This window comes from Stegostoma tigrinum, chromosome 9 (assembly GCF_030684315.1).
Source record: "Stegostoma tigrinum isolate sSteTig4 chromosome 9, sSteTig4.hap1, whole genome shotgun sequence".
Classification (NCBI taxonomy): domain Eukaryota; kingdom Metazoa; phylum Chordata; class Chondrichthyes; order Orectolobiformes; family Stegostomatidae; genus Stegostoma; species Stegostoma tigrinum.
The window spans coordinates 19,551,593-19,567,425 of record NC_081362.1 but is presented as its reverse complement, the minus strand read 5'-3'; the positions used below and the strand labels follow the sequence as shown (position 1 = coordinate 19,567,425).

General features: G+C 39.1%; 1 protein-coding gene across 1 annotated transcript in view; it reads left to right on the top strand.

Annotated features, from left to right (window-relative positions):
* LOC125455065 (acetyl-coenzyme A synthetase 2-like, mitochondrial) overlaps window positions 1–15,833 on the top strand; it is a 72,102-nt gene that overhangs the window by 46,732 nt on the left and 9,537 nt on the right. Inside the window, exons 10-12 of the mRNA XM_048536589.2 lie at window positions 3,288–3,414; window positions 6,523–6,650; window positions 9,337–9,400. Coding sequence (XP_048392546.2) covers window positions 3,288–3,414; window positions 6,523–6,650; window positions 9,337–9,400 — 319 coding nt within the window. The remainder of the gene's footprint in view (window positions 1–3,287; window positions 3,415–6,522; window positions 6,651–9,336; window positions 9,401–15,833) is intronic.

Sequence of the window (15,833 nt, the reverse complement as noted above, 5' to 3'; positions counted from 1 at the left end):
TAACGTCCCAACTCCTATATTCAAAAGATCTAAGCAATGAAGGCAATTCTGCTAAATGCTTTCTTAATGACCCTATTTGCATGTGATGCAAATTTCAGAGAATAATGTGCTGGAACCCCTTGGTCTCTCTGTTCTAAAACACAACACAAAACCCTACTTTTAATTGTATATGTCCTGCCCTTGTTTCTTTACCAAAATGCAATACCTCGCATTTATCTAAATTAAACTCCATCTGCCACTCCTCAGCCCATTGTCCTAATTGATCAAGATCTCTGTAATCTTAGATGACCTTCTTCACTGGCTTCACTAATTTTGGTGTCATCTGCAAACTTACTAACCATGCCTACTATTGTGTGGAACCTTGTCAAAGGCTTTACTAAAGTCCAAGTAAACAATGTCTACTGCACCGCCATCAATCTCCTTAGTCACTTCCTCAAAAAAACTCAGATTTGTGACACACATTTTCCCTCGCACAAAACCATGCTGACTATCCCTGATTATTCCTTGCCTCTCCAAATGCATAAAAACTCTATCTTTAAGAATCACCTCCACCAAGTTTCCCACTACCAAAGTCAGACTTACAGGTCTAAGTTCTCAGGCTTCTCCTTACACCCTTCTCAAACAAAGGCACAACATTAGCCACTCTCCATTCAACCGGCAAGTCACCTGTAGTTATAAATGATACAAATATTTTTCAGGATCCTCTGCAATTTCCTCCCTAATTTCCCACAACGTCCTCGAATACACTAAAATCAGGTCCTGGAGATTTATCCACTTTTATATTTTCTAAGATCTCCAGTACTTCCTCACCTGTAATGTGGACTGTTTTCAAAAACACCAGTATTTATTTCCTTGAGTTCTCTAGCCTCCAGTTCCCTCTCCACAATAAATTCTCACATAAAAATATTAATTTAGTGGCTCTCCTACCTCCTGAGGTTCAACATGAAGATGACCTCTTTCATCTTTAAAGGGGCCCTACTCTCTCTCTAGATGCGGTCTTGCTCTTAATTTACCTGTAGAATCCCTTTGGATTATCCTTAACCCTATCAGCCAAGGATATTTCATATCTCTGCCTTGCCTTTCTAATCTCCTTTTTAAGAATGCCCGTACACTCTTTATACTGTTCAAGAGATTCATTTGAATCCAGTTGTCTATATCTAATACGATTTTTTTTATTCTTGACTAGAACTTAGTATCTTTATTCATCCTATGCTTGCTAATCCTACCAGCTTTACCTTTCATTTTAGCAGGAACATAATGACTGTGAACTCTCATTATCACACTTTTGAAAGCCTCCCATTTATCATACATACCTTTACTTATGAACAGTCTTCTCCGGTCAGCTTTTGAAAGTTCTTGTCTCATTCCATTAGAAATTTTGCTTACTCCAATTAAAAGCTTTAACATTCATGGAAGCTTATCATTTCCCATAACTGTTTTAAAATAAATAGAATTATGATCACTAGTCCCAAACTGTTCTACTACTGTCACTTCACTCACTTGCTCTGCCTTGTTACCCAACAGAAGGTCAAATTTTGCTTCTTCTCCATTCATAACATTTACACATTGATAAAGAAAGTTTTCTTGAACTCATTCAACAAATTCTACACCATCCAAACCTTTAGTGCTATGGTAGTCCCAGTCAATATTGGAAAGTTAAAATCACCCACTACTATAATCTTATTATTCTTACATATATCTGAGATTTCTGTACATCTATGTTCCTCAATATCCCTCTGACTGTTAGGAGGGGACAGGTTCTATAGTACAATCCCATCAAGGTGATCATTTCTTTCTTATTTCTAATGTCAACCTATATATTTTATGAGAAGGACAATGTGAGCATGGAATGAATGGACTACCAACATAAAAAGATGTGCAGAAAAGCATTCTGGCTATGGAAAGCATGTCAGAAATGCATATGACTTAATAGTATAAACATAAGTCACTAAAATAAATCACAAAGATCACAAATGTGAATTGTGATAGGTTTATTAGAAGAAGTAGTTTTTTCCCCCCATTCAGACGTATTGTGTGACTAAGGAAGTTGTGTGGATCCCGTGCATGTCTGAAATAAGTTCAATCAAGTACTCCATGTTTTAATATATTGTCATTTTATCAATTATATTTCTATTAGGACTATGACAAAATGTGTTAATTTCAATGGAATGAATGTTGGGTCTGTTTTACTGTGGGCGGGAGCTCTACTTCAGGAAACTGTTTCTAAATTTGTGAAGGAGAATGTCTATTCCTCAACATTATGAAGGCATAATGGTTAAATATTCAAGCCCCAACAGCCATGTATGTATAAACTAGGTCTAGTTAGTAAACTGAAAATACTTGTTGATATCATGACCTTCAGTCAAGCAACTCCAAAAGGCCTGCACTCAGAATGTGGAAATCTGTTGTTGGGCAACATTTCCTGCCCATTACTTGTTTCTCCAACTGGTCTATCCTGGTATTTATGCTCTTCAAGAGCTCTCTCCCACCATGAGCATCAAACTCTATGAGCTCGTCATTCTATTGCTTTGTCCATCAAGTTCTTACTTCTAGCTCTGCCTCACATCCATGTTATATGCTATTCATTTCAACTACTTTTTTTGGTAGTGAGATCCACATTTTCACCACTCAGATTGATTGTTTCTCCTTAATATTTTATTGGATTTATCAGTGATAATCTTACATTCATAACCTATGGATTTGAAATTGTCCAGGAAAGGTTGAACAAGTGTGGCACATTTCAGTAGAAAACAATAAACTGAGGAATTAACAAACAGCGGTCTTTTAAATTCTAAAGGAGGCTCAATAGAATAGATATAGACAACTGCTTTCACTTGTGGGGAAATCCAGAAATGGGGGCTGGAAATGTCAGACAGTCACTAACAAGCCTTACAAGAAGAAATCACTTTTTCCAGAAAGTGTTGTGTGTGGAACTTGCAGCCTTAGTTAAGAGAATAGCATACATATATTAAGTAACTTGTTAAAAAAGTTAGTATTTGAGTGAGAAAACAATAGAATGAAATGTTGATACAGTTAAATTAATTATGATAGGATGATGCTCCTGTGGAGAAAGAAATAGGATAGAGCAATTGGGTTGAATAGACTGTTACTGTGTTGTAAAATTCCATGTAATTGTCATATTTTTGAAGACCTCTATCAGGTTACTTGTCACATTTGTTTTCTTTGGGGAAGATCTCATGTCTGTGTGACCTTTCCTGATTGCTGTGCTCTCTTTGTTATGGTATCATTCTTGATTAATAAATGAATACACATGTATCTATGTATAGGGTAATCGGATGGAGGGAAATGATGTTACAGGTGCTCTCTGCATTACAAAGCCTTGGCCAGGCATTGCCAGAAGTATCTATGGTGATCATCCCAGATTCCTGAATTCATATTTCAAAAAATATCCAGGTAAGACATCAATGTTTTCAGAGAAAAATTGACCTTTTATGCTTTTACAGACATACATTTCTCAGTTGTTTGCCATTAAGGTATTTTGTAGCACTAAATATAAATTGCTGATTTCCCTTTAAACATTATTGGATTTGAATAGAACACTTTTTTACCTTTAACTCTTCCAGTTTTACTTTCAATGAAATATTCTGGTTGGAAAATATAATATCAAGCAGTTGCAGAGGAAATATACCAGAATGACATTATAGCTGAGGGAGGTAACAAGGTGTAGAGCTGGATGAACATAGCAGGCTAACAGCATTATAGGAGCAGGAAAGCTGATGTTTCGGGCCTAGACCCTTCTTCAGAAATGCTAGTTCTTGGACCAAGGGGGAGAAAATGGAGTCCAAATAGGTGGAGATAAGTTCAGTGGGGCAGGAACAGGCGGAGACAATGGGTCGACTAGCGCAGCCAGGTTTGTGGATTTTGGGAAGGAGATAGAAGCAGGTGGTGCAGGGTTGGGAATTGATGAGATTGCAGGCTGTGGGTGGGAGGTTACCTGAAGTGATGAGGTTGTGGATGGTTTGGTGTTGGGGGTTGGGGTCATGATCGAGGGGGTGGTAGGAGGTGGTGTCAGAGAATTGGCGCCTGGCCTCTGTGATGTAGAGGTCAGTGCACCATACTACAACTGCGCTGTCCTTGTCCACGGGTTTTGTGGTGAGGTTGAGATTGGACCGGAGGGCTGCATGTTCTGCAGGAGAGAGGTTGGAGTGGGTGAGAGGAAACTTCCGATGCTGCTTGGCCTGCTTCCGATGCTGCTTGGCCTGCTATGTTCATCCAGCTCTACACCTTGTTATCTTGGATTCTCCAGCATCTGCAGTTCCTATTATCTCTTATAACTGAGGGAATTCAGTTATGTAGAGAGACTAAACAATGTAGGATTTTCTCCTTCGGAAAAGGAGATTTAGTACTAGCATTCAGCACCTTTTGATGTTTGGAAAGATTAAATAAAGAAAGTGTTTCTACTGGTGAGAGAATCAGTAACTGAAGGACACAGAATGAAGGTGCTTTTCAAAAGAACTTGAGTACAAAAGAACACTTTGCATTTATATATGTAATTAATGTATTGAGACATTGTCTCAAGACACTTAATAGGAGTGTTATCTGGCAAAAATTGAAGCAGAGCTATGTATTAGAACGAGTAGGTAGGCATTGCTGGGGGAAGGAACAGTGGAATGATGGTAATGTCATTGGATTTGTAATCCAGAACCCCAATCTAAATGGTCTAGAGACATGAATTTGAATCCCATTATGGCAGATAGACAAATCTGTATTCAATGTAAGTCCGGAATAAAAGTCAACCATGTAATTGCTGTTGACTGTCGCTAAAATACCCAACTAGTTAATTAATGTATTTTATGGAAGGAAATTTGTCATCTTCACCTGGTCTGGTCTACATGTGACTCCAGAGCACAGCAATGGTGGTTGACTTTTTAAACAGCCGTCTGGGCAATTGGGAACAGGTAATAAATGCTGGGCTAGACAGCGATGCCCATATCCCATGAATGCAAAAAAGCAACCAAAGCTTGATGAGACAAGTAAAGTTTAAGAAGGAACATAAAGGAGGACAAAGTAAAGAAATAAAGAGGTTTAACAAGAGAATAACAGAGCTTGACCTGGTTAGGTAAAAATGTGGTTGTTAAAGCAAAGTTGAAGGAAGTTTGCAACGTGCAAGCAGCAAAAGATGGAAAAATGCAAAGTTCTCAAGAGTATTGAAAGGCTGGAGAAGATATCAGAGGCAGGGAAGGAAAAGTCATCTAGCTTACATTTACAATATGAAAGAACTCTCACCTGAGGAAGTTTCATCCTTACATCCCGCAGTCACTTACACTAGTGCCAGATACATTCTTCTCATCAAATATCAAATTGTATTCTTCTTTCATCCAGTGGCTAACTGAATAATTTATACCTTCTTTCCAAAATCCAAAATCTGTTGGAAAATTGTAAATGAGCACTAAAATAGATGGTTAGCCTTATTGGTTTTCAATTAAGATAAATAAGTCTCAAATATTGGGACAAGATAAGTTAATAAACTTAAGCCTATTGGGAGAAGTGATTAGTTCTGTTCTTGACCTTTGAACAATACAGGATCGGAAGACAAAACTATCTTCTTTTGAACTTGCCACTCCTTCTGCTGTTGTAAATCTCTAGCAAAGCAATAAATCATGAGTAAAATATTGGTATTTTCTAAATACCAGCAGATCCTGTTATTAAGTTAGTACTTTCGAACACAATGTTATTGTGGAAAAAAACGATAAACAGTTGGAGAGATAGCAGGAACTGCAGATGCTGGAGAATCCGAGATAACAAGTTGTAGAGCTGGATGAACACAGCAAGCCAAGCTTCCCTGATGCTGCTTGGCCTGCTGTGTTCATCCAACTCTACACCTTGTTATCTCTGATGTACAGTTGGTTCTGCTATAATGTGATAGTTGCATTCCTGTGCAACATCCATGTTATAGAAAATTGCGCTGTGGGAAAAGTAGCGTTGGGGCAGACCACCAAAAAAAAAATCACTCAAAAGCCTAACAAAAAGGATAGCACAATTTGAATAAATGTTTAATTCATATCTAATATTGTAATAAAAGTGAATTTAACACTTTAGCTTGAAAAAAATGTCAAGATGACTTGATGGGGGAGGAGATTGTATTGCGTACCTCTCACAGAAAGCACTTCATGAAAAAGCCTGTGAAATGATGATGTGACACAGATGTGGAAACTCTTTCTGGGCTAACGTTGTATGTATTCACATCAAAGCCTGTGAAACAATCATGTGATGTCAACACGTACTCCTCCACGCACCGATGGAATCGCATATTGGCCAACGCAAGTTCGTATTTTAGAAATAGCACTCCCTTATTTGTCAATTGCATTACAGAAAATTCGTGTTGATGGAACACACTATTAGCAGAACTGACTGTAAAATGCTACTCCTTTAAAAGCACTATTGCAGTGCATCTTCTCCATTTATCTTCCAGGGAGACAGCCACAGCATTGAGGCATGTTGGAAAAAAGCACATTACTGCACGAATGTACAGTTTTGCATTCATTTCCCATTTCTTTTCAGGATATTATTTAACTGGTGATGGTGCACACAGGTCAGAGGAAGGCTATTACAAGATTACTGGCCGCATGGATGACATAATTAACATCAGTGGCCACAGGTTGGGTACAGCTGAAATAGAGGATGCTCTGGTAAGGATTCCACATGTATAATGTAAATAATCTGACGCTTCTTTGAAACATAGCTTGGTAGTAAGTTGAGAAACTGGATATTGACCAGCCATCTGATGATTGGTGTTCTTCAGGAATTTATTTTTAGCTTTTTTTTAAATACATCAGTGACTTGGAAGAAGGAATAGAGAGTTGAACATTCAGTTTTTGGGAGGTGTACCTCTGGAAAGATGCAATAGCCTTGGAAGCGGTACAGCACAAATGAATTGGACTGAAGCCAGCCTCCTTTCTTGTTTAGGGCGCCAGTAGCATTGTAGGCAGCCCTTGATGATACCAAAAACTTTTCTAAGGCATATAGAATGATGATGGCTGAATAAATTTGATACTTTGTGTAGCTGTGATTCACATCCATGGTGTTGCTAATCAGTGCTGAGTTTATGGGCCAAGAAGATTGAACATTTGATCCACACAGACTAACTGATTAACTACTGAGTCCACCGAATAGCTGACCTATCTCCAAGCAACTGATATTGGATCGGGTGTCTCCATGGACCCAGTGTTGGATTAATCTAAATGCAGGCAAATGGGACAAAGATCAGTTTAGGATACCTGGTCAGCATGGATGAGTTGGACTGAAGGGTCTGTGTGACTCTATGAATTTATAACTGACCTACAGACCCCATACTGAATTGATCACCTGGATCTGTTGACCTGTGGACCCCTTACTGAATCAACTGGACCATGACAAAAGTACTAGACCAGCTATCCGCACAGGCCTGGTGCTGGATCAACTATCCCTATGGATCCTATACTGGATCAGCTCTGCACCTGGATGTTATAAAGCACTGTCATGTTCCAGGTAATGTGGAACTTTTCTCCAGCATCTGGATGAAAAAAAAATTAATGGAGATGTGTAGTACAGATGCAAACAGCACTTTATACAAACCTAATTAAGACATCTATGGAAACATTGTTTCCATATCTGAATGAGTCTAGGACAAGGGAGTATAAATGTCAATTAACGTTAACGGCCACATAAAATATTTGAGGAATTTCTTTGCAAGCAGAGTAATGAAAACGTATCACAAGAATTGGTTGAAACAGATAACTTTGAATTGGATATGAGGAAGGAGAGACAGGTTTAATGGCAGGGTTAGAATGAAGGGACTTTGTGAGAAATATGGATCAGTTAGACCAAGTGGCTTGTTCATGTAAGGACACATAATACTCACTGTCCAGATTTATACACAGGATCATGTGTGAAGCCAGCTGAATTGGATAGGATGGGCAAAGTGGCGGTGATATGTTATAGATCACTCAGAGAGCCTGAATCTATCTATCTATCTCTGCCTTAGGATATTCAAAGAGTTGATATCCACTACTTTTGAGAAAGAGTTCCAAAGTCTCATGGTGCTCTGAAAAAATAAATCCTCATCTCTGTCTTGAATTTTTAAACAGTGATTTCTAGTTCTGCTTTCTCCCAGAAGATGAAACATCCATTCCACATGCACTCTATAAAGTCCCTCAGGATCTTAGATACTTCAAAGTTCCAATCAACATTCTATTAGCTTTTGTAATATTTGCTGTACCTACATTATTGACCTTTAGAGGTTTATGGATTAGGACGCCTGGATGCTACCGCATCTTTGAGCCTTACAATATCTCACCATTCACATATACTTCTTTTTTATTCCTAACACCAAACTGGACAATTTCACATTTTCTCAAATTCAACTCTATTTATCAGATCTTTGTCCTCTCCTTTAACCTCTCTTTACCCTTTTATTTCCTCCCCTATCTATCTTTGAGTCATCAGCAAATTAAGCGACTATACCTTTTGTCTCTAGCTCGGAGTCATTTATATAAATCGTAAAAAGATGATAGCACAGCACTGCTTCCTGTAGAACACTACTTATTTCACCTTACTAACCAAATAGTCATTTATGCCTCCTCCCTGTTTCTTTCTCACTTAGCAATTTTGTATTCATGCCAATATGTGACTCTGCTAACACTGAGTTTTATTTTTGGCAATAATCTTTGATGTGGCATATTATCAAACACCTCTGGAAATTTAAGTACAGTACATCCACCCTTTATCCACAGCACATTGCCTCCTTAAAGCTAAGTGCTCGATAGAGTGTACTGCTTCCTGTCTTCTTTTTGAATAAAGGAGTTACCTTTGCTATTTACAATCGGATAGAACCCTGCTCTAACCTAGGGAATTTTGGAAAATTAGAACTAACACATCAACAATCTCACTAGCCACTTTTTTCAAGAATTTAGGATGAAGTCCTTTAAGATCTGGGAACTTGTTAGCTTGGAGTTCCAACTTTCTTTGTTCAGTGCCATTTTTCTGGTGATGATAATTTTCTTGAATCCCTCCCTCTCCTCCTTGTGGAACAGACTCACATGGCTGAATAGCCTACCCCTACTCCTGTTTTAGTGCATCTTCCTGATATCCAGCCAGTTGGAGGGATTTGCAGGTTGATACTTATTCTGCTTGGCTGTGTTAATGCACCTTCCTTGATCATCAGGTCCTTAAGTGGAACTCAAGTCTAGACCTTCTGGTTTCACTGCGTCACAAGGCCTCCACTTGTATAACAGTACCCCATTATTACAATATTCCTCTGTGAGAAGAAATAACTGGAGGTAAAAAGGAATCTGTTAATTGATTGAGATGGTGTTTCTCTGTTCAAATGGTCTTTAGGCTGAACACCCTGATGTGCCAGAGACGGCAGTGATTGGCTATCCTCACGACATGAAAGGGGAAGGTAGGTGAGAGAAAAAGTGCTCTTGTGATCAACCCAATAAATGTAGGAAAAATTCTACAAAATTCTCAAATTGCAATGGTATGCATTTGTTTTAATGTTGTGTGGAGTTTTCAGGTTGCTAAATTGAGTCCCTTGGGTATTACAACCTCCATGTCAATTTTTTGAAATTTTTAATCAGTTTGTTTTGGGTCAAAAAGAAAAATATACCATGTTTGTTCCAACACAGAATAGTAGCGCTTTTGCTTCTCAAGCCATTGACTCTCTGATACCCCTCCAGAATTCTCAAGTTCAAGCACCCTGAAATTATTTGCTGATAAACAGTTCCATAACCTTATAGCAACATGAGGAATATGTACTGACAGTGTGATCCTGTGCCCACATGTTAAGAAAGAAAAACAAAAACCTTGCTTTTTCAGAACACTTCACAACTGTAGGAAATTGCAAAGCCAAATATATATTCTTGAAACATAGTGACTGTTGTCAAACGAGAAACACAACAGCCAATGTGTGCATAATAAAATCCTACAATCCTATAAGAAAATGACCAGACAGATGTTTTTAGTGATAAAATGAAGAAGTGCAGGTACGGAGACAAAAACAGAAATGGCTGGAAAAACTCAAGATCTGGCAACATCTGTGAGAGAAAGCAGAGTTAATATTTTGAGTCCAGTGACACTTCTTCATAAGTGTTAACTCTGTTTATTCCACTCTCTCTGCAGAAACTGCCAGATCTGCTGAATTTCTGGAGCAATTTCTGTTTGTTTTTAGTTGTGTTGGTTGAGGGACAAATGATGACCATGGCCACAAGTAGATCTTCCCTTGCCGTTCTTCAAATATTACAAGTTTTTTCACATCCACCTGAAATGGCAGAAGGAACTCAGTTTAAAATCAAAGTCAGTACTTCTGATGGTACAGCCCTCCATCATTAAAGTACTGCACTGAAGTGTCAGTTTTCATTATGTAAAGAGCCCCACTGGAGTGGAACTTGAATCCACAATCTTCTGACTCAAAAATGAGAGTGCTGTCTCAGCAATACTTTTCCACAGATTTTCCATGTACCCTACTGTTAAATCAAATAGTAGAATTTTGTCATTTTTGGAAACTATTTGGATGACAATATCGAAAGCATGGCTAATAAGTTTGCAGATGATGCCAAGATTGGTGGTATAGTGGACAGTGAAGAAGGTTATCTAAGATTACAAAGAGATCTTGATCAATTAGGTCGAGAGGCTGAAGAGTGGCAAATGGAGTTTAATTTGGACAAATGCGAGGTATTGCATTTTGGTAAAACAAACAAAGGTAAGACTTTGGGTATGGGGTGGCACGGTGGCTCAGTGGTTAGCACTACTGCCTCACAGCGCCAGGGACCCAAGTTCGATTCCGCCCTCGGGTGACTGTCTCTGTAGATTTTGCACATTCTCCCTGTGTCTGCGTGGTTTCCTCAGGGAGCTTTGGTTTCCCCCCATAGTCCAAAGATGTGCTGGCTACGTGGATTGGCCATGCTAAATTGCCCATAGTGTTCAGGGATGTGTAGCTTTGGTGGGTTGTAGGCGCATGAGTCAGGGTAGTATGCTCTGAGGGTTGGTGTGGACTTGTTGGGCCGAAGGGCCTGTTTCTACACTGTAGGGATTCTATGATCTAATTCTCAAGTGATACATATATAATCATAGGGCCCAAAGAACTGGTCACGAATTTCCTCTTCCTGTTTCAAGCAGTATTAATGTTTGGTGAATGACGTTCTTCAGATCTGCCTACAGCATGACAATGTTGTACCTATTCTCTGAAGAGTGCAGCTGATATTGTGCATATGTTTTCCATTTGAATTAAGTTAAAATAGTATTTCTTGTTCAGTATGTTTCTTGCCAAATTGCAATAAAATTTGCAGAATGTGTTCGTAAAATTGTTCTTTGTCTTTCTCTTTGTCATCTTTTCTAGAAATGTCTATTAGGGGTGTGGTCTGTATACAGACATAAACCTGAAAGTTTTATCCAGTCAAACCTGAAAGATGATTTCTGTCTTTCCACTCAGCATAAAGTAACAAACTTATTTCCCAGCACACATTGTGCAGTATAATAAACTTATTTTATGTTGTACCCACTAAACAGATGCTTCCCCCATTCCAATATTAATATCCTCCATTAACTAAGTATTTTTATGACACATGAAAGCTTGTGGAGAGAATAGGAAATAGTCTCTCAAAAATAAAGAGGCTAATTTCATAAACAAAGTCTGAAGAATTTACCTTTCGTTTGAAGAAAAAAAATCTGCTAATTAGAACAGGGGAAATGCTTATAGCACAAAATATTATTTTCTCCTAAGGGGGTCCTCATAAAGACAACTTTTTAGTTTTCAGTCTCCATAAACTCCCTTATTAGATGATGCAGTCACATTGTAACACTACCTTCCATCTTGTAGAGCAGTCATACTGTCCTTGCCTCTGGACCAGAGAGGCCTGGGTTCAAGTTCTACCTGTTGTAGAAGTGTGGAATAACATCTCTGAACAGGTTGAATTGAAAAATAGATTTTAAAAATGTAATGCTATTTGTCTTGATATTTGGTGCATTTGGACTCACAGAGCAGAATTAAAAGAGTATATCAAGATTGTGAGGAATTCAGCCTACCGTGAAATTTAAAGCCACAACACAGACAGAAAGTATTATTTTCTTAGACACAATAGTATTTAAATTAGCATAAAATAATAGGTATAAGTTTGCAACAGAAGTTTCTTTTCTAAATAACCGACACAATTCAACACACCTTCTAGAATCATAAGGTCACAGCCAATGCAATGGTATTCCATATTCATAAATCTGACAAGTTTAAACCAAGCAGTTACTTTCCTTTTTGAGTTAGTAAGAACTACAGATGCAGGAGTCAGAGACAACACAGTATGAAGCTGGAGGAACACAGCAGGCCATATAGCAGAGGAGCAGGAACGTTGACGTTTCTTCAGAAATGGGGAGCGGAATGGGAGCTGGGAAATAAATAGAGAGGTGTGGGGCTGGGGAAGGTAGGTGGGTTGGTGATAGGTGAGTGCAGGTAGGGAGTGGTGAGGATTGGTCGGTGGGAAGAGAGGGGCAGATGGGTGGGAGAGAAGATGGACAGGTTATGTCAGGTCAAGGAGGCTTGGGCATTGACATACTTTCCTTTTACTGCATTTCAGATCTTGATCTGATCTGTAAATTTAACAGCTGACACAGTGTTCATTCATTATAACAGCACCCACTCCACTTTTCTAATATACCAGCTCCTGAGCATATGCATTAAGTTAGAGATTCCACTTGCATTTGTAAGTAACTTGTTACTTAAGTGATTTCAAGTTTTCCCAGCTACTTAAAGTTTTAGCAGGGATTTGAGCTCAGGTTGTGAGTAAGGTTGTTGACTAGCTTGCCGATCTGGCTTGTTTTCGTTCAGATGTTTCGTCACCATGCTAGGTAACATCAGTGAGGCCTCTGATGAAGTGATATTGTTCTACTTTGCTTGGAATTTATACTCTTTGGTCTGTTATGGTGAGTGGTATCATTTCCAGTTTTATTCCATATAGTTTTGAGTATGGCATCCAATTCTAAGTTTGTTGATTGCATATGAGTTAGAAGTATGCCTCTAGGAATTCCTGTGCGCTTCTATGTTTGGCTTGGGCCCAAGGTTGTCAACCCACAATGCAATCAACAAATATGTAGAATTGGACCCCATAAACAAACCCATACAGAACAAGGAGGTACAATGGCTCAGTGGTTAGCACTGCTGCCTCACAGCACCAGGGACCTGGGTTCAGTTCCACCCTCGGGCAACTGTCTGTGTGGAGTTTACGCATTCTCCTAGTGTCTGTGTAGGTTCCCTCCGGGTGCTGTGGTTTCCTCCCACAGTCCAAAGATGTGCAGGTTAGGTGGATTGGTCGTGCTAAATTGCCCCTCGTGTTCAGGGACGTGTAGCTTAGGTGAGTTATAAGGGAATAGATCTGGGTGGGATGCTTGCCAGGGTCAGCGTGAACTTGTTGGGGCGAAGGGCATGTTTCCACACTGTAGAGATTCTATGTGAAAACAAAACTGGAAATGACACTATTCACCAAAATAGACTGGACAGTATAAATTCCAAGCAGAGTAGAACAACATTGCTCCATGGAGACCTCACTGATGATGTTACCTAGCATGGTGACGAAATGTTTGAATGAAAACAAGCCAGCTCATCGAACAAATCAACAACCTTTCCCAGCTACTAGTTAGCTGAGTTCCTTTGTTGACAAATTTGAAAACTGATCTTTGTTGTTTATGGCCTTTGTCTCTCTCCCTGGCCTCCTTGAAGTCTCCACTTCTCCTACTTGCTCTCTCTCCCCCTCCCTAAACCCGTTTGTTGCCTTCCTCTCTTTCACTCTTATTTGCAGTTTCTTTCTCTCTCAACTTTGGTGTCTCCTCCTTTCTCCAACAATGCCTGCTGCTGCCTCCCTCTCCAACCAAACCCCACTTTATTGCTTCTCTGTCTTACTTGTGATTGTGGCCTCCCTGTCTCTCTCTCTCCCCTACTACCCCTTTGCCAAGACTAAGGCACCTGACTGTTGGTTTTGGTCTCCCTTGCTGCCTCCCTTTCTCTCCAACCTGCTTGCTTCCTCCTCCTCTACAAACTCAAGCTCAGAACCCTCTCCACCCAAATTATCTCTGCCCGATATCTCCATGGCTGCTGGCCCCAAGTGCCCTGGGGCCTTGTCTTAGTGCTTTCTGATCATAGGTAGTTTCTCTCCTGTTTCCTGCTAATAGATTCACTAGTGAACTAATCAAAAGCAAGCAGAAGGGGGTTGCCAAGCTGACATTGAAGAAAAACAGCTCCTCACTATTTCCTACCATTCTTCATAGAGAGAGACTTTTGTGTGGTTGTCTCTGTGAATGAATTTCTCATTCTTGAATCATTTAAGTAAAAATATATGAACTTTAAGTTCTAATGAACCCTGTATTGGAACATCATTAAAACCTGTTGGTATGATCATCTCCTTAATATACAAAGGAAGATTGAATGCATTGCTAACTGTGACTATTTATTAAGAACTTGGAAAATGAGGTTTGTAGAGTGCAGAATGTTATTTATTTGTTAGATGACATAATAACAATGTTCTACATGTAATCTGTGATTTGCAGATATTGTAGGACCAGGCATGAAAATAGTTAGGGGCCATGTGGGAAGAGGGGTTGGAGTTTGGGCACATCTTAGTATAGGGGTTATTGATGGGCTACAGGTGGTGTTTGGGAAACATTACGTAGATTGGATAGGATATGGGAGTATGTGGGGAATAAAGAGTGTGAGGGCAAGTTTTTTTTTAAAACAACAGCTGGGGACAAATTCCAACAGTTTTGAGGTGGATCTGTTAAAACGGCCTGACTGCACAGTTGGCACGTGCTGCATTTGAACTTTGGCTGGGATCAGTCAACCTAACCTCAGCCAGTATCTGCCCTGCCATTGAGGCTCCTGCTTTTATAGGTGTCATTTGAGGCGGTTGCACAAAACTGGGAGTTTTCATGACTCCTGCTACTTGTTTTGAGAATAAAAACGTGGCTCATAGTTGTTGACTAATCACGATATTGAATCTCTATCAATAAACTACAACAGATCCGATCACGAGGAGAAGACATCCTCAAATAGAAAGTTTCAGGAATTATTGATCCAAAGTCACCTGATGCTCCTGAGCCTGTTACTTTAGGGTATCATGTCTCTAATTACTCATGTATGGTATCCCAAACTGATATTTTCTGTAAGAAATTGCTTCATTTGCATTTGAATGACTCAATACTATCTGTTTTGTGATCCCCTGATCCTATTTCATGAATTAACGTTTATGTCAATAAAATATTGCTCTGCACTGTGATGTTTTAGAGACGGTCATACAGCACAGCAACAGACCCTTCACTTCAACTCATCAGTGCTGACCAGATATCCCAATCTGACCAGCATTTGGCCCATATCCCTCAAAACCCATTGCACTCATACCCATAAATATGCTTTTTAAATGTTGTCATTGTACCTATGTTATTATCTCTCACAGCATTAAACATGATTGTGAAAACCTCAGATATATGTTTTATCTACTAGATATTGTTTCAGATTTCAGAACCTAAGACAGCTAATTATAAAGCTTCCTTGTCTCTAAAAACTTGAATTCTATAATTGTGTGAAATTTGTGATATTGACTTTGACAATATTTGCATATAATTGTCATATAACAAGATATAATGGACATTAAAACATTGTCGAATCATTGAGAATGAGGATTACTGTGCAAAAGTGACCTTGGTATTGAGCATGAGAAAAATACCTAAGGCTGACCTGACAATATAGGTATGATTAATAGGAAGAATAAGATGAAAAATAATCATCTAATATTTTTATTGGTACTTTAATTCCAAACAGTTGGTACTTTCTATACTCCCTGATATCTATCCCTCCACTT